This window comes from Electrona antarctica (genome assembly GCF_951216825.1).
Source record: "Electrona antarctica genome assembly, chromosome: 10".
Classification (NCBI taxonomy): Eukaryota; Metazoa; Chordata; class Actinopteri; order Myctophiformes; family Myctophidae; genus Electrona; species Electrona antarctica.
The window spans coordinates 48486278-48506320 of record NC_136791.1 but is presented as its reverse complement, the minus strand read 5'-3'; the positions used below and the strand labels follow the sequence as shown (position 1 = coordinate 48506320).

The following is a 20043-nucleotide window of genomic DNA, read 5'->3' as shown; positions in this document are numbered from 1 at the left end:
GAAGCTGTTAGAAGAACTGCTACATTTCTGAATCTGGTGCATTTTTTTATTTGCTAAGGCTAGGCAAACTGGAGACAAAACACAGTGCACTGCGAAAGTAAATATGCTAACATTAAATACAAATGTTGACTTGAACAGAAATATTGCTCACATATTCCAATATACTGTAGGGCAAGTAACCAATGTTGTCTAATACAGTGGTTCCCAAATTATTTTGTGTCAAGGACCCCCAAATTGACACTCATGCCTGCAGGGACCCCCATTTGAAAAGACATGCCAGGGACCCCCATAACAGAAGATTTTTACGGCTCTAGCAGTGATTCTCAACCCGTTTAATTTCAAGGACCCCCAGTTTGACGTGCATTAGTCTACGGACCCCCATTTAATGGCATTTCTGTCTCTGGGACCCCAAATTTATATTGTAAAATCAATGTTAATTTAACTTTGAGTGTACAAATGGAACACTCTCAGAGTTACAGAGCCATAAGGGTCCATTTGGTTCCAAAGTGGAACTAGCTGGGTACCCCCTGCAACTCCCTCAAGGACCCCTGGGGGTCCCCGGACCCCACTTTGGGAACCACTGGTCTAATATACTAATGTAATAATAGAAGATAATACTGGTAATAGACAAAACGGTACACGAGCAATAACAAAGAATGAGGTGATAACTCCTGTAAGAAGCCCAACCACACAAATATAATCACACATTTGTCTGTAAACTCGATTCATAATAGTACCTCTCATTTGGTCCCCCAATACCGCCGTAAAAGAGCACCATCATTGTCCATCATTGTATCACACAGCGATCGTTGGCTTGACCTGCTTGTGGCTCAACCTCTGAAGCAGTAGCAGGGGCTTTCTTCCCTGATCGGCAGTGAGACGTCCCTCTGTCCAAAATGTTCTGGAGGATGTCTTTGCCCTCGCTAGGTGGAAGATTGTAGAAGAAGTACTGTGGTGCCATCTGAATGAACCTAGCAGACGAGGGAAGGGAGGGTTGCTCGTGAATACAGAGAGAATCGATGAGAGTGCATATCAACTCAGCTGAGGACGGAAATATTTGGCGCTTATTTATGTTTGCAAGATAAGCTCTTGTGTCCAATGTTTGATTAATTGTCTCCACCAGGCCGAAGGCATGGGGAGAGAGTATGTTTTGCACTCCGTCCGTGTGTGTGTGTGTGTGTGTGTGTGTGTGTGTGTGTGTGTGTCCGTCCGTCCGTCCTTCCGTCCGTCCGTTACCAGCTAATCTCCGGCACTGTTAACCCGGTCGATGCCAAACTTTGCACACACACTCCTTGGATGCCAACGATGAACCTCTGCCCCGCATTTTCCAGAACGGCCTGTTATAGCGCCACCATGAGGCAGCTTTTCAATTTTTTTTACCTAAAACTGCACTGATCTGCGTGAAACGTTGCATGCACACTCCCTAGAGGCCAAGGACAAACCTTTGACCTGCATTTTCCGCATCTGCCTTTTATAGCACCACCAGGAGGCCGACTTTTGTAAAACACATTTTTTGATATTACTCCTCCAGATTCTGTCCAAAAATCTCACAAATCGTTACACCGTATCTCTATAGTCATGTGCTCAAGTCGGATCTGTCCGATATTTCATATTCCATCCTAATTGGCTATAATTGGCTTTCACAGTTTGCAAGATTGCCCTGTTTTGAACAAAAGCCTCAAATCATGAACGCAGCATGCAATTTACATGAAATCTTTCACACATTGTCTTACTAGGCTGAGGAATATATCCCACCCTTTTCACATTGGCCTGTTATAGCACCACCAACAGATTTGTGGAACAAAATGCCTCAAATCATCCAATTGCCATCAAAGGCAAACATGTTTATATTACTCCTAAACATTTTGCCAAACATCTCACACAGTCCTATCCTCCTGGTGGAGACCTGTGCCCAGAAGGGCACTTTTTCTAGTTTCTTCTATTTTTGAATATGTATATTGTATGTGCCTTTTATTTCATTGTTAATGGTACAAGATACCGGGGTTGTCCCTCTGGGGGGAGGGAGGGGTAAAAAAATGCAACAATTTTTGTATGCTATTTTTTACTCATATCGTGACTTGTAAAATTAATAAAGAAACTTTGATCAAAAAAATAAATAAACTAGAAAAAGTGCCCTTCTGGGCACAGGTCTCCACCGGGAGGATAGGACTGTGTGAGATGTTTGGCAAAATGTTTAGGAGTAATATAAATAAGTAATATGTTTGCCTTTGATGGCAATTGGATGATTTGAGGCATTTTGTTCCAAAAATGTGTTTTGCAAAAATCAACCTGTTGGTGGCGCTATAACAGGCCAATGTGAAAAGGGTGGGATATATTCCTTAGCCTAGTAAGAAAATGTGTGAAAGATTTGACGTAAATTGCATGCTGCGTTCATGATTTGAGGCTTTTGTTCAAAACGGGGCAATCTTGCAAACTGTGAAAGCCAATTATAGCCAATTAGGATGGAATATGAAATATCGGACAGATCCGACTTGAGCACATGACCATAGAGATACTGTGTAACGATTTTTGGACAGAATCTGGAGGAGTAATATCCAAAAATGTGTTTTACAAAATGCGGCCTCCTGGTGGCGCTATAAAAGGCAGATGTGGAAAATGCAGGTCAAAGGTTTGTCCTTGGCCTCTAGGGAGTGTGCATGCAACGTTTCACGCAGATCGGTGCAGTTTTAGGTAAACAATGTGAAAAGCTGCCTCATGGTGGCGCTATAACAGGCCGTTCTGGAAAATGCGGGGCAGAGGTTCATCGTTGGCATCCAGGGAGTGTGTGTGCAAAGTTTGGCATCGACCGGGTTAACGGTGCCGGAGATTAGCTGGTAACGGACGGACGGAAGGACGGACGGACGGACGGACATACACACACACACACACACACACGGACGGAGTGCAAAACATACTCTCTCCCCATGCCTTCGGCCTGGTGGAGACAATGATAGTACAATATTGGCCTATAAATGTAAATTGTAAATGTCTAGCATTCAAGTCTTAAACAAGAACATGTTATATTAATGCTATAAGTATCCTATATAATTTGTTCAAAGGGTGTTTAGGTGAGTTTACCAGTTGGATATGGAGAAGATGGAAATGAAAATTCACAATGGATTAAAGATTATTGAAATTGAAAATATATATAAATAGATGTGCATACTAGAATAAAATAACTTCTTCATAGTGTTATTGTTGAGAAAATAATTGTAACAGAAGATAAGAAACAAACTTTCGTTCATATTTTTGATAAACTCAAATTATCAAATTTGACTTCAGATAAATACTTTCAATTTTTTTTGGACTCAATTCTTCTTTCAAAAAATGTCAAACCTTGGATGAGTTATAAAGACTGAGGAAAGAGCTGTCATTCACTTTGCGGACACATTTACTTCCGTTACTCTCAGTCCTGTTGTTATCTGAGAAAAAGTCTGTGAACTGCCATAAACACACGAAAGCCTGCAGAAAGTATAACACTTTTTTTTAAGTGAGGGGTGCTCTTATCATACATCATCTCATTCTGGCCAATCACAATTTGCGTCCACTCCTCACTGTCTTCAATGTTTGTGTTTATACAAACACTCAACACTAGATCATAGGAAACGGTATAGCAAAACAATGTTTGTGTTTACACAAACACTCAAAGCTGGCCATTCATTGTCAATGGCATTCAATGTTTGTGTTAAAGTAGCTATAAAAGCAATAATATGTCAAAATGTTAATAACCTTTTTTATTTTTTGGTATTCAGACAGCCAGCAACACTCTCAAAACAATGTTAGTCTCTGTGACACATCTAGCGGCTGCATTCAAAGATGTTCCTAGAAGCTTTATTTGGTCATTGGTCGAAAAAAACCCGGTCAAAATGATGAAGTAGAAATCAGGAAGTAGACAGGCAAATCGACCAATGACAAAGCTTCTAGGACAATCTTTGAATGCAGATTGCGGCCCCTAGAAGATGTGTCACAGAGACTACATTTTTTTGGGAACGTTTACCCATTGCTGGCTGTCTAAAAAGATAATTGCTTATAACAGCTTTAACACAATGTTTGTGTTTACACAAACCTTCAAAGCTGGACATGGGAGGGGCTAGCGCCTCTCAGGAATGGACCCATAAGGACCCGTAAGCATCCACTTACTTAGAGTTAAACTAACACATGATATATATGATCATCATCACTCTTCATGGTCTTGCACACTTTTCCTTAATACTTTTGTACTTTGTACTCAAGTCAAATGTTGAATGCGGGACCTTTCAACATTGTGTTACAGCTATACTTTTACTTAACAGTGTTGGGCAATATTACTTAGGAGAGTAATGTTTACTTTACTTATTACTTGAAATCAAGAGTAATATAGTTAAATATTACTTTTCACCTGGGCCCCTTCCACCCGCAAAAGAACACAATCTGTTAAGCCAGCTCCTTTTACAACTGAAGAAGAAGTCTCCAATCAGCCAAACTGAATAATTGCAGGAAATAAAACAAAAATAGTCAACAGTCTGTCTTTTTCTGCTGCATAATTCTTCAACATTGACAATCTGAACTGCACACACATGGCTGCAGCATCTCAAAACGGACAGTAGGCCTATAAATTGTATACATAAATAACAAACAATAAAATAAAGCAACAGTCTCTGAACCTTTTGAGGCAGCCGAGTCTCTCACGACAGACTGTTGATATTATATAATATTACATATTACTTCGCCCCCCCCACCCGCAAAAAAGGGAACGTACAACAACACAATCTGTTTAGTCAGCTTCTTTTAGAACTGAATCCAATTGTTTGAATACCAATATTAAGAAGAAGAGTCGCCAATCAGCCAAAAAGGCTATAAAATAATAAAGCAGCAATCTCTCTCTACCTTTTAAATGAAATGTTTTCAAACGGCAGCCAACAAAACAAAAACAAAGTAAATGGTAATAATATCACTGTTTTGGCAGAGTAATTTACTTTACTCGTTACTGGGAAAAGTAATAATATTACAGTTTGTGTTTTCGCCATTGAGAATGCATTTGGCGTTTAAATTAAATAACTCAAACTATAAAACATTTCAAAGTAAAAAGTTCCAGCATGTGTCTCCACAGTCAGCTGAATTATAAAAAATGTGAATGGATTTTCTAGGTGAAAGTGATTTTTGGGCAGTTTTGCGTGGGCTCTCAATGTAATATAAAATGAACAGGGAGCCAGTGGAGTGGAGACCGGAGTGATGTGGGCAGCTGCCACGGCGTGTGTGAAGATGGGTCAGTTTCTCAGAGGAGGGGTCCTCTTGATGGTCGTGAGGATATCCTCACGACCTGGTTGTGAATCTCTGCTCTATGTGACTATACTTTCCCCCATGTTGTGGATGGTTTGTCAGCATGACCCTGCATAATATCGTCGCTACACTGTGTCATAAACAAATGTTGAACTTTTCTGTAAAACATCGTTCAACCACTCGCCCAGCAGTCTAAAAACTTCTTTACGGGTAGTTTTCATTCATGGGACTCCCTCCAGAGCGGATCACCATACTGTATTATGCTTACAATGAGGCCTAATGTTATGTCAAGTCTTCATTAGTCATGGTGTTGTCTGTTCTGTTTGAGTTCTGTTTATACAGCATACTACAGCATAACTTAAACCGCACTAGCGCGGTGAATTTCCTGTGGCATTTGCCGCTTTCTGATTGGCTGCAGTGCATTTACCACACAACATGACTTGCTGTTGAAAAAGTGTCCATCGTCAACTTCCTCTCTTGTGACTTTCTGTTCCTTCGAACAGAAAGTAAAGGAGAGCAGTTTGGAAATCCACTACGATATCTGAAGACGTGTACAGCTCTACTCAAGTAAATTCAACTAAGAAACTCAACACAACTAGAAAACTCAACTCAACTCAAATCAAAATGTCAGAAGACATCTACACCATTCCAGAGCCCACCGACGACATTTATGAAAACCTCAGAGTTTCTGACCCCGGGAGCACAGCACAGCGTGGAGGTAAACTACTACTACCAGTAAGACGCCCTGAGGGTAAGAACACCGCTTCTTAATATGGCACAGTTAACACCTTAGTAGCCCGGAATTATTTCATCCATGTGCCCATCATTTATAGCGCATGGACCACTTTTACCGGCGCACCGGCAGTTGCTGTGCATGTCTGTGTAGCAGCTAACAATAGCCACACCACTCTAGAGTCGATCGACAACAACGGAAGACAAGAATAAATCTATCGCGACTGGACCCCGGAAGGCCGTCAAACACAGGATCTTTTTTTCAGAATTAGACTGAATTAGATCGGGAGTTATGATCGTTTTAAGATTATCGTTTTCGTCCGCTAAACAGGCAGGGAACATTTTCGATGACGTGTCACTTTTTGACACGTCATCGGAATGGGCAACAAGCGCTCCAAGGCTCTAGAGCGATGCGATCGGTTTTGATATCATTAATCTCTGTCCTATTTATCAATCTCTGGCTTGGGCACTTGACCATGACCTTGAACTTGACGGAGAACTCCGTCCCGGGCTTCCATGGTGTTAAGAAGCAGGAGTTAAACTATTATAATCTGGTGGCCGTGAGGTCAGATCAGATGTAGAGTTGCTGGCCGACTCCATATATGCAGATCTAGGTGATGATCAAGTCTTCTCCATGACACACGCCATATACAGTATTAGTCCATGAGCCAGACAAGTTTTCATTACGAAATGAGTGGGCAAAACCATACCTATATTAAATTGTTTAGAAGGTCAATATAAGTAAATTAATATATGATAACACTTCCACAGGAGCAGCTTTTTCATATTTATCACACATTTTGTTATTTTCACCTATATACATGATGGGTGAATAGGATGAAAAAAATTAAGAACTAGTGATCACCATGAAACTTCCCTAGTTGATTAATTACATGCAAACAATGTTTTATTGTATTACAAGTTTTCTGAAATTGTATATTTAAATATGCAAATTAGGCATTATATAGGAAAATATGCCTGATTTTGCCTGACTCTGTCAATTGAATATTGTATTGACAGAGTCAACATTCTTATTTCATTTTGTTAACATGTCAAAGTCAAAGGTTTTAAATGAGGGAATATTCATTCAATTGTCCATATAGTAGCCAATGTATCATCTAACTATAAATGCAAAGTCTCTGTGTCTGTACAGCTGTATGTCTGTAATACATGTCACACGAAAACCGTTCGCCCCACCTACTTCAAATTCGACACACGCGTTCTACACCCGCACAGGGAGTGCAGTGCCCGGTGCTGACATCACAAGGCCTCTGCCTCTGCAACTCCATATTTGGGCATGCCTAAATACGGGTTCGTCCCACCTTCTTCTGACATCTGCATAGACCCCATATTTGGCCATGCCTGACAAAGATGGGCATAAAAGGTGATACTGCTGACATCACTTCTGACATCACCATGACTTGACCAGCTCAACAGAACGATGAATTGGCTAATAGATGGCAGTTACAGATCACCTTTTTTACATGCCGGATGTGCGTGACGCACAACAACGTGCACAGAGAGATAACGGTCGAATCCGCTGGTCAGACAAAGCACGAGATGCACGCCTAAAGCTGCAAGATCTGTGGTTGGTGTCAATGCAGGATGCACTCTCAGTCCACGGCCACGCATCACCCTGTGTCCAACCAACATCATCTATCCATTCACTCTGCCCCACCAACAGTTTCCAGTGAGACCCTGCTTCGGCATGACTGTCAATAAGTCTCAGGGCCAGACACTACACCGTGTTGGGGTCTTCTGCATGAGGAACTTCTTCAGCCCGGTGTCGAGTCGGTCAGACCCACGGTTGTCCAGAACCGCCACAAAAGTCCTATGCCCGGGCTCTAGGCAGGGCCCCTGCCCAGTGATCCCACGGGCACTGGCCCGTGGGAGCACTGGTAAATTCAGTCCTTTATTTCCGAGTCAGTCAAGGCTGCCTCTGTGATAATCAGGTCCTCTTCTTGGGGTTGGTTATTGCATGGATCATTTGTGTGCAGAATTTTGCATTAAAAAGCCATTTAAGCATATATGAAAGTATTGAATAAGTAAAATGACTATTCCAATCAATTACCCATAATTGAATTATGCAGAAAGGTGTGATTATAGGTCTCTACACAATAATGGCTCAAACGTTTATCATATATTTTTGTAAGAATGTGTGTGCAGGTAATATAGGGGGCCACATATTCAATGCATGATAACGACCACTAAGCTATGTGTATGCAATGGTTATCATGCCAAACTGTGAAGTAGAGATGCACAACAAGTCAAAAAAATCACACCAGCTTTGCCCACCGATTTGATTCTATAGCTATGGCCCTGGCTCGTGTTATCACACTATAATAGTGTTTCTGATTGTATCTCTAGAGTTACAAAACGTACAAACACATGTTACCACTCATATTAAAGCTTAGAATGGTGAGCAGTTTTCTATAGCCATTAGGAACATGTTGGTTCTTAGCACACACTTCCAAAATGGGGATATTTGCAAGCCTTATTTTAAATTTGTGTGTAATGTGTGTCCAAAATACTGCATTAAAAGCCCATTTAAGCATATATGGAAGTTTTGTGGAAGTAAAATAACCATTCCAATCAATTCCCCATATTTGAATTATGCAGAAAAGTGGTTTGATTGGTCTCTGCACAAAGTAAGGTTCAAAAGTTGATCATATATGTGTTGTCACAATTTGCATGTGGCAATATAGGGGTGCATGTACTCAATGCATGATAACTACCACTAAGCTGCTAGTCTGCGATTGTTATCATACAAAAATGTGAAGTAGAGATGTACAGCTAGTCAAAAATTCAAACAAGAATTTGCCCACCCATTTCGTAATTAACGCGCAAATTAGGGGGGTCTGGCTCATGGACTATATGGAGCGTGTCTTGAGTTTATTCACCTGCAATCAAATTAGCAACGCAATACATGTGCTCTGCCTCAATGTATAAAATAATATTGAAAATGTGTTTATTTCCAGGATTTAAGAAGAATGTCTTCAAAGTTGCTGCAGTGTGCCTTCTCCAATCGGCTGGCATCATTGTCTTGGCCATACTCTGTAAGAATCATTTAACGCTACTGTATCTCCATGTCTCATATTTGAGTCAGGAATAGTGTTGATTGATTAAATACTTTATTAGCACAATCCATGCCATTCTCGAGATATCTCGTGGAAAGCTATTCAATCCATATATGTCCATGTCTCATGAGGGCTATGGGCAGTTCAGAAACCCGTCCACCAGTGACATCATCGTTAGGCAGATTTGACACACACACACACACACACACACACACACACACACACACACACACACACACACACACACACACACACACACACACACACACACACACACACACACACACACACACACACACACACACACACACACACACACACAAGGGCATTAACGACTTGAGATTTTTCCAAGTCGACTTGTCAGACAGTAAAGTCGAAGTTGAGTCGATTTTTATTATCGTTTTGGGGGGGGGGGGGGTGCGCGCGCTCAACAGGGGCGGGTGGAGGTGCGCGCAATACGGAGCCTGTCAAACAAAGCACTGCGCACACAGTGGCCTCTCCAATATGGCACAGTGTATGTATCATCTATATGGCAAAGCACTGATTATCAAAACATAAAACTATAATAGTAAATACTAAACAGTGTGTGCGTCGCACACTGGTACACAGACCAGAAAAGAGAACACAACAGGAGAGGGGGCATCATTGGCACACAGCGCCAGCAGCAGCGCGCAGCAGCACAGCGCAGCACAGCGGCCCGAGAAGTACACAATACAAAATATAACATTAACACTAGTGGCAGTCCGACCTTCAGAACACAATATAGAAGACATAGGTCTATATATTATCATCACAGCAGCCAGCAGCAGTTTGGCACATCATCAGAATACAATCTGCATTACCTTCCACGTGAACCTTCTCCTCCTCCTTCCCCTCCAACTCGATAACGTTCTCATGTTAGTTTGTTACTTATTTTCTGAGCCATGCAAATAAACAACAACCCGCACTGCACTGACCGGAGACGGAGAGGTTCATATGATGTGCCCCGCGCGTAAAGCTAAACCAGAAACAGGAGTCATTGCGTCAGCACGGATGTAGCCTCGGAAAGCCAGACGTTTTATTTCCAGCATGGAGGTGAGGGGGATATCGTTTGGGGATAAAGTTTGCGCGCTTCTATCTGTTACTTCTCTGACGCAGCGAACTTCTGAATGCAATGCAAACTAATAGACCAATTATTTGTTTACAAACATTGGGACTGGGCGCACGGGTGACTGTTTCATGTAATCAATTCCCAACAGTGTTGCGCACAGAGAACAGCTGATATACAAGCTCACATCGCATCGCAGATGCCACTGTTGTGACTTGTGAGCGTAGAGGTCTGCGTGCGCAACACCATCGCGGGACGAAGCATAAATTATACTTGATGGGCTGCAGGTGCGCGTGCAGCCGTGCACAAATAGGCTCTGCTGCCGTGTTCATGAGCGCACCTTATGACAGCGACTGGAGGTTCTGTTTTGAATTGCTATTATTGTTCAAACACAACAGAAACCAAGGATTGACTTCTGTCCGTGACAATAATCAATGCTACAGTTTGAATTCTGTACGTACGCACACAGAGCAAAAAATATGATATGGGATAAACTTTTTTTTTTTTTTTTTTAACTTTCGACTCCTCCTAATCTGAATCGACTTGTGTTAATGAAACCTCTGAGTGTGACCCCATGACCTTCATAAATGTCTGTCACTCACTCACCACGCCCAACCTGCCATGTTGTTGACTGCTCTTCACGCCAGTTCACCTGTTTCCCCAAAATATAACTATCAGCACAACGTTGAATGTAAAACTCATCAGTTTGTTGATTCTCCTTCTTACAGATGGTGCATCGATTAAAGACAAAAACATCCTGCAGTCCAGACTCAACAACATGACTGATCAGAGAGACCAGTTGCAGACCAGACTTAACGACATGACTAGTGATCAGAGAGACCAGTTGCAGACCAGACTTAACGACATGACTGATCAGAGAGACCAGTTGCAGACCAGCCTTAATGACATGACTGGACAGAAAGCCCAGTTGCAGACCAGCCTTAATGACATGACTGGACAGAAAGCCCAGTTGCAGACCAGCCTTAACGACATGACTGGACAGAAAGCCCATTTGCAGACCAGACTTAACGACATGACTGGACAGAGAGACCAGTTGCAGACCAGCCTTAATGACATGACTGGACAGAAAGCCCAGTTGCAGACCAGCCTTAATGACATGACTGGACAGAGAGACCAGTTGCAGACCAGCCTTAACGACATGACTGGACAGAGAGACCAGTTGCAGACCAGCCTTAATGACATGACTGGACAGAAAGCCTGCATGACTGCACTGAAGAAGTGTGGTGGTCAGTGAAACATCAGTTTTTCTTCATTCTTATATCATGTTGCTCATCATTTTGTCATCATTTTGCTCATCATTATAAACAGTGACAGACATTATATTTTGTTGTTTAGAATCCCATGGATTTACATTTGATGGTGGTGTTTGTTATTACATCTCTACTGAGGAGAAAACCTGGGATGACAGCAGAGCCTACTGTAGAGCCAGACAATCTGACCTGATGACCATAAAGAGCAGAGAAAAGCAGGTACAGAGTGTGTGTGTGTGTGTGTGAGTGCGTGCGTGCGTGCGTGCGTACGTGCGTGCGTGTGCAGTTGTTCCCAAACATATCAAAAGAGAGGTTAGATGTTTGCCTGGGACCCAAGTTGCTGCTTTTCTGTCCAGGACTTTGTTGGCCGAGTCATTGGCACACAAAAGATTGTGTGGATTGGATTGACCGACAGAGAGAGAGAGAGTGTCTGGAAGTGGGCGGATGGAACACGACTGACCACACCAACGTGAGACTTTACCCTCATTATTCTACTCTTCATTTAAAGAAAACATTTAAATTATATTTCATCTTTTTCCAAAATGGTATTGAACGCTAAAATAAAACACAATTACTCTGCATCCGTTGTCTTTCATTGTCCAGTTAATTTGTATGTAAATATCTAGCGTAATATAATTTGAAGCCATGACTCAAAAACAAAACATTCAGAGACAAACATTGTGGAGGTATGAATTAAATGTTTCTACTTCTACAGGTACTGGGACCCTGGTGAGCCTAATGACGCTGGTGTGGGAGAAGACTGTGTGGATTTCTTCAATGGAGGATGGAACGACAGATCATGTGGGACATCAACCTATTGGATTTGTGAAAAGGTTTTCTAGTGTTATATGCTTTATCTAGTAATAGTTGTGTATTAGTTATGTGAAGGACCTGATTAACCCTTTGTGGTGCCTGTACTACCACACGCCTGGGGTGGGTGGTAGACACACCAAATAGACAACATGCTTGTAGATCTGCTATTTTGGGAAATGTTCCACCCAGAATACGCATGCTGGGGTTCAAGAGGATCATTTTTGTTATTCGGATAAAAGGGGAGACTATAACGTACCAGGTAATAAATGAATAATAGCCATCTGTTTCATTTTAATACCACAGACAGATCAATAAAGTGTTTGTGATGAAACTGGGTTTGGTCCAAATCAGTTTGTTAAAACAGTGAATGTTATAAATAAAACAGACAGTACATTAACTCAAATGAATGACTGCACTGTAAATCACTGTTACATTTCAACATGTAGAATTAATCACATCAATGCTGTGTTTGTGACACCAGGGAGTTGATATAAACTGTTGTACCTGCTCTAATGAGTCAACTTTTGTAACAAAATGAATGTACATGATGTGCAATTGAATAATAAACATCACTGAGTTTGGGCTTCTTTAAAGGGATAGTTCAGATTTTTTTTAACTTAAGCTGTATGAAATACTTGCCATTAATATAGTGGTTGCAACTGTATTAATTGATTGCCCGAGTCCCGTGGTGGGACTTCTGCTCTGGTTTTGGTGAAATATTAAGTAGTTCCAGTCATTTTGTGGGGGGCACAGGGGGCCACGCATTAAAAGTAAATGAATCCACAAAACTAATGTAATTTGTATTGTTGACCTATTTCTAAAATATTAGTGCACCTTTCGTTCATTTTTTACCCCTCTATCACACGGAACTATGTTTTTTGTGTCCATATCACTACGCCCAAAAAATGTGATAGAGGGGTCAAAGTTGAATATTGACCAAAACCAGAGCAGAACTCCCACCACAGGACTCAGACAATCCATTAATACAGTTGCTACCATTATATTAATGGCAAGTATTTCATACAGCTTAAGTTAAAAACTAATCTGAACTATCCCTTTAAATGTAGCAACAGATAAGGAACAACTTCAGACATTTACATCCATATCTAGACAAGATCAGTGTTTTATGAAAAATGAGAAGTTGAAAAATGAGAAGTTCTGAAAAGGCAGCTGTACAGAATTACACAGTGAAGACATCACTGGAGGAAGTGTACATACCGTATGATAGTACAATATTGGCCTATAAATGTAAATTGTAAATGTCTAGCATTCAAGTCTTAAACAAGAACAGGTATATTATGTTATAAGTATCCTATATAATTTGTTCATAGGGTGTTTAGCTGAGTTTACCAGTTGGATATGGAGAAGATGGAAATGAAAATTCACAATGGATTAAAGATTATTGAAATTGAAAAAATATATAAATAGATGTGCATACTAGAATAAAATAACTTCTTCATAGTGTTATTGTTGAGAAAATAATTGTAACAGAAGATAAGAAACAAACTTTCGTTCATATTTTTGATAAACTCAAATGATCAAATTTGACTTCAGATAATCTTCTAAATACTTTCAAAAAAAAAATTGGACTCAATTCTTCTTTAAAAAAAATGTCAAACCTTGGATGAGTTATAAAGACTATGAGGAAAGAGCGGTCATTAACTTTGCGAACACGTTTACTTCAGTTACTCTCAGTCCTGTTATCGGAGAAAAAGTATCTAAAATAGTAAGAGAAGTGAACTGCCATAAACACACGAAAGCCTGCACACATTTTTGAGTGGTGCAACCACTCCAAGGAACAGCAATGTCCGTGTTCAAGTTTGTGTGTGACTATGTGACCAGTACCAATGAGCACCAAAAGTGGCGCTGTTGTGCCAGAAACAGAGAGAGAGAGATCGTGTTAGAACCAATAGGAACTGAAATTGGAACGATACAGAGAAGAAATTGGAACGATACAAATTGGAACGATACAGAGAAGACATTGGAACGATACAAATTGGAACGATACAGAGAACTAATAGGAACTGAAATTGGAACAATACAGAGAAGAAATTGGAACGATACAGAGAAGAAATTGGAACGATACAAATTGGAACGATACAGAGAACCAATAGAGCGTCGCAGTCCCGCCTCCTACCCTGGACCAGGAAATGAAACCCAATGCATTTTCCTCATAGACATTTCTTAAAGTATTTATTTAAAGACGGTTACGCCGCGGACAAAGCCAACTCGAGTCGTGACAACTCATGACAACACAAACAATATTTTGGACCAAACAAATAATTAGAAAGAAGAAAAAAACGGCAGGTTACAACACTTTTTTTGTTGTTTTTCTTCTTTGTAATTATTTGTTTGGTCCAAAATATTGTTTGTGTTGTCATGAGTTGTCACGACTCGAGTTGGCTTTGTCCGCGGCGTAACCGTCTTTAAATAAATACTTTAAGAAATGTCTATGGGAAAAATGCATTGGGTTTCATTTCCTGGTCCAGGGTAGGAGGCGGGACTGCGACGCTCTATAGAGGGGAGTTGCACCACTCTGTTCACACGGTGTGATTTTTTTTAAGTGAGGGGTGCTCAGTGCTCTTATCATACATCATCTCATTCTGGCCAATCACAATTTGCGTCCACTCCTCACCGTCTTCAATGTTTGTGTTTACAGGCTGGCCTTTCATTGTCAATGGCATTCAATGTTTGTGTTAAAGTAGCTATAAGCAATAATATGTCAAAATGTTAATGACCCTTTTTTTCCTTTTTTTTTTAGACAGCCAGCAATAAGTAAAACGCTCTCAAAACAATGTTAGTCTCTGTGACACATCTAGCGGCCGCAATCTGCATTCAAAGATGTTTTGTCATTGGTCGAAAAAAAAAAAAAACAGGTCGAAATGACTAACCAATCAGGAAATAAGACAGGCAAATCGACCAATGACAAAGCTTCTAGGAAAATCTTTGAATGCAGATTTCAGCCCCTAGATGTTCACAGAGACTACATTTTTTTGGGAGCGTTTACCCATTGCTGGCTGTCTGAATACAAATAAAAATAAAACATTCATTAACATTGACATAATTGCTTATAACAGCTTTAACCCATTTTGGGCGGGAACCCCTTTTGGTGTAGCATCATGTTATGCTTTAGCTATTGAAAAATAGCAGATCTACAAGATCATAGCGCGCATGCTATTTTCTTTAAATCGAAGAACCACTGACATAGAAACATAGCTTTTTCAGTAAACTGTCAGGATGTAGAAGACATTTTTTAGAATCTGATCTCAGGTCAAAATGGGTTAACACAATGTTTGTGTTTACACAAACCTTCAAAGCTGGACATGGGAGGGGCTAGGACATGGGAGGGGCTAGGACATGGGAGGGGATAGGACATGGGAGGGGCTAGCGCCTCTCAAGAGTGGACCCATAAGGACCCGTAAGCATCCACTTACTTAGAGTTAAAGGTGTAATGAAACGGAAATGGTGGACATTTTATTATGAAGTTTCAAACGGTTTCAAGTTGAAACACCGGTCTGAAGTTTCTGAACCAATCAGAGCGTCGCATCCCTTCAGGCGATGGGACGGTAGCTAGGGAATGTTGCTATGCTATACGCAGCAGCGTGGTGTGTGTTTGTTTACAAATCAAATAGACATCCAGCTGTACCAGTTTACTGTTATGTGGCTTATTTCTACCCTATAATGTTTTCAGATACATATTTTAGCGTGATGATTAAGTTGAAACCGAGTAATACACTGTCTGGATGTTCTCTGGAATGGGAATAAAAACGGAGGATTTCTGTAATCAATAGCAGCTGTGCTGCACGGATGCGCACATATGGAGAGGATACGGGTGAGCTTCATTTTTATTGGCTTTTATCGATGTGGGCCTCGACACGTCATCACGCAGCACGTTTTCGTTTTCAGGAAGTAATAAAAAAAATATTGTTATGGACTTTTGATATAAAAACACACAAAAATGAGAATTTTCCCATTTTTTTGGCATCCATTGTTAGGTATGCTCATATGATGACCACGGAGATGGTCTAAAAGTGTGAAAAACGTATTTTTTATTTCACTACACCTTTAAACTAACACTCGGGATTGTGGTGAAAGTAACATGATATGATGTCATCACTCTTCATGGTCTTGCACACTTTTCCTTAATACTTTTGTACTTTTACTCAAGTAACATTTTGAATGCGGGACCTTTCAACATTGTGTTACAGCTATACTTTTACTTAAAGATGGAGTGCCACAATGTTTGTTTGTTTTTCATTTGTCTATGAGGTGACAGTACTTCATTAGACACCCTGGAGTTGTTTTTATGTGCAATGGTGTATTAACTTTGTATTTAGGGTTTCTTCCTGGAGGCTGAACCCTTGACAGTCAAACGTGCCAATGAAAAAAACATTAATATAGTGACATCACATTATCAGCCCCTCCCTTAACCCCTCCCCCTTTATCATACAACTACAGATGTGGGTGCGGCTTAAGTTCAGGTGGATCAACACCCATCACCACCCACCAGGCAAACCAGGCATACTTAATGAACTGGTGGGGGTGCCCACATAAAAACGACATTTTAAACAAATACTGTACACTTTTTTGAAAAACTTCTTCCTCCTTATATAACAATAAGACCTGATGATCATGTTTTAGGGCAATCATGGCACTCCATCTTTAACAGTGTTGGGCAATATTACTTAGGAGAGTAATATGTTTACTTTACTTATTACTTGGAATCAAGAGTAATATAGTTACATACTACTTTATATTAGGCCCCTTCCACACGCAAAAGAACACAATCTGTTTAGCCAGCTCCTTTTACAACTGAATCCAATTAATTGGAATAAGAAGTCTCCATTCAGCCAAACTGAATAATTGCAGGAAATAAAACAAAAATAGTCAACAGTCTCTCATCAGTCTTTTTCTGCTGCATAATTCTTCAACATTGACAATCTGAACTGCACACACATGGCTGCAGCATCTCAAAACGGACAGTAGGCCTATATATTGTATACATAAATAACAAACAATAAAATAAAGCAACAGTCTCTGAACTTTTTGAGGCAGCCGAGTCTCTCACGACAGACTGTTGATATTATATATTACAAAAAAGGGAATGTACAACAACACAATCTGTTTAGTCAGCTTATTTTAGAACTGAATCCAATTGTTTGAATACTAATATTAAGAAGAAGAGTCGCCAATCAGCCAAAAAGGCTATAAAATAATAAAGCAGCAATCTCTCTCTACCTTTTAAATGAAATGTTTTCAAACGGCAGCCAACAAAACAAAAAAGTAATATGTGCTATTTTTTACAAAGTAAATAGTAATAATATTACCGTTTTGGCAGAGTAATAACTTACTTTACTTGTTACTGGGAAAAGTAATAATATTACAGTAATATATAACTAGTAACTCGTTACTGCCCAACACTGTTGCTTAAGTAAGTAAAAAAGAAGAAGAAATCAGCGTACTATTTCCACCACGGCGATGTTCAATGACACTGTGTCACCAATTTACTTCTTCTAATCTGACAGAAACCTTGGCGAAAGGAGGACGCCTGTAATGGTGACAAAACAGGATCCTCTATTCCCTAGCTTCCCACCAAAAAAAGAGAGAGAGAGAGAAAAAAAACAACAGAAGATGACGGAGACAAATCCTTTCACAACGTACAGCATGTGGGGGCTTTGAAAAATAATGCCAATTATTGTAATAGCCGATGGTATCTGCACAGGGGACACTGGCCTTGATGAAAAGATGCTGCCACCTGAAGGGAGAATGACAATAGTTCTTAGACTTGAAATTCAATATGGTTTTAACCCAATAAAACTGGGAAAGCATCCGTGTCATTTTAGCTTTTAGTGTATGTTCACAAACTTTGTCCTACACAAACATTACATTCCCATTGACAGTGAATGGAGAATTTTACGTCATAGTGTCTGAGCAAGTATAGGGCCCTATCTTTGGCGCGCCTTACCCTTTATCCCTAAAGTGTCGGCAGGAAATATATATCATTTCGGGAGGGTCCTTGGAACGGAAAAAATGGAGAATAATATAAACATGTTTGTTTGTTTGTTTGTTTTTTGCAACAATGTTCTTTTGTTGAGGAAATGCAGAGCCAGATCACTCATAGCATCTCTGAGGATAGAATTCTGGATGAGCAGGACATGTGTAGCATTTTGAACAAAACGGGCCACTCCTGAAAACTTTGGAAGGCAATGTTAGCCAATCAGTGTAGAATCTGAGAAATCCAACAGACTGTCTTGTTCACATGACTACAGAGATCATGTGTACCGATTTGCGTGAGATTTGGATGAAATCTGTGCGACTAACATAAGCAATGTGTTTTGCAGAAATCGGCCTCATGGTGGCGCTATAACCGGTAGATGTGGAGGGATGCAGAGACAATGTTTTTCTATGGCCTCTAGGGAGTGCGCATACATAAGTTGTATACAGATCGATGCAGTTATAGCTAAAAACAGGAATTGGCCTGTTATAGCGCCACCATGAGGCTGATTTGGAAAAGAATGAGTGGCATGTCGTCCTCGGCCTAGTGGAAATGTGCGTGTATAATTTTCACGGAAATTGCACACTGTGTTTGTGATTTGCGACATTTTGTGAGAAACGGACCAATCATGTGAGCTTTGGAAGCCAATCTTAGCCAATCAGGATGGAAGATGGGAAATGGTGCAGATCCGTGTTGATCACATGACTATGAAGATAGTGTATACCGAATTGTGTGATGTATGGATAAAATGTGTACGAGTAATGTACAGAAATGTGTTTTGCCTAAATTGGCCTCATGGTGGCGCTATAACAGGCCATTGAAGAATATTTGGGGCAGAGGTTCGTTGTTGGCATCCAGGGAGTGTGTGTGCAAAGTTTGGCATGGATCGGGCCAACGGTGCCGGAGATTAGCTGATAACGGACGGACGGAAGGACGGAAGGAAGGACGGACACACACACACACACACACACACACACACACACACACACACGGACGGAGTGCAAAACATACTCTCTCCCCATGCCTTCGGCCTGGTGGAGACAATAAATAAAGGAAATTGCATAAACATTTTAAAAATCAACATCAAATGAAAGCAACATTGTTTCAGTTGTTGGCTGGTTTGGAATGGCACTCATGGCAGTCATAGACATCTGCTCCCTGGCACCATTGTGAGTGCAATCGACAGATTAAAAAGCAATGTGTGTAAACCTACAGTAAAAGGGTGTGACAAATCTAGCAGTGATTTCTCGGACATTAACACTAACACCACTCTCTCTGAGATCTATGCAATCCTTAATCCCCCAACAACAACAGCTATTGTAGCCGGGTTTAGCATCTTCACCAATGGGAAGGGTAATGTGTTCTGCTTAAAATGCTGATATACTTACTCCTCCGGTGATATGTGGGACACAGTGCGGAGACAATTGTCCTCTGAGAAGGAGTATTCGTGGAAGAGCACCCACTCTGGCAAGCCCAGTTTGGGCATCTTGGTGCCGTAGCCTGACAGAGAGTGCATCTGAGCGAGGTGCTTGTGGGTCAGAATCAAGTAGTTCCCAGATCCATCCACATCCCGCGCTACCTGTAAAAAGTAACCATACACATGCTGACAACATGGCTCATAGCAGAAGAAATAGATTTAGATATACTTATGAATTATCAGTTATGACTTTTCATACGGACAATACAGTATGTGTAAAAGGTCCATTAAATACCGTAGATAAATCCTTCTTTTTTCCACAATTAATTTACAAGATATATATATTTTTAAAGATATTTTTGGGCATTTTTTTGCCTTTATTGATAGGGTAC

At 40.6% G+C, this 20043-nt stretch overlaps 1 protein-coding gene across 3 annotated transcripts in view; it reads right to left on the bottom strand.

Annotated features, from left to right (window-relative positions):
• Positions 1-33: 33 nt before the first annotated feature.
• LOC306930962 (putative pre-mRNA-splicing factor ATP-dependent RNA helicase DHX32) overlaps positions 34-20043 on the bottom strand; it is a 38858-nt gene continuing 18848 nt past the window's right edge. For all 3 annotated transcript variants that reach the window (XM_079512096.1, XM_079512097.1, XM_079512098.1), the window contains exons 11-12: positions 19623-19813; positions 34-971 (exon numbers count right to left, since the gene is read on the bottom strand). In XM_079512096.1, coding sequence (XP_079368222.1) covers positions 788-971; positions 19623-19813 — 375 coding nt within the window. In that variant the 3' untranslated portion in view covers positions 34-787. The remainder of the gene's footprint in view (positions 972-19622; positions 19814-20043) is intronic.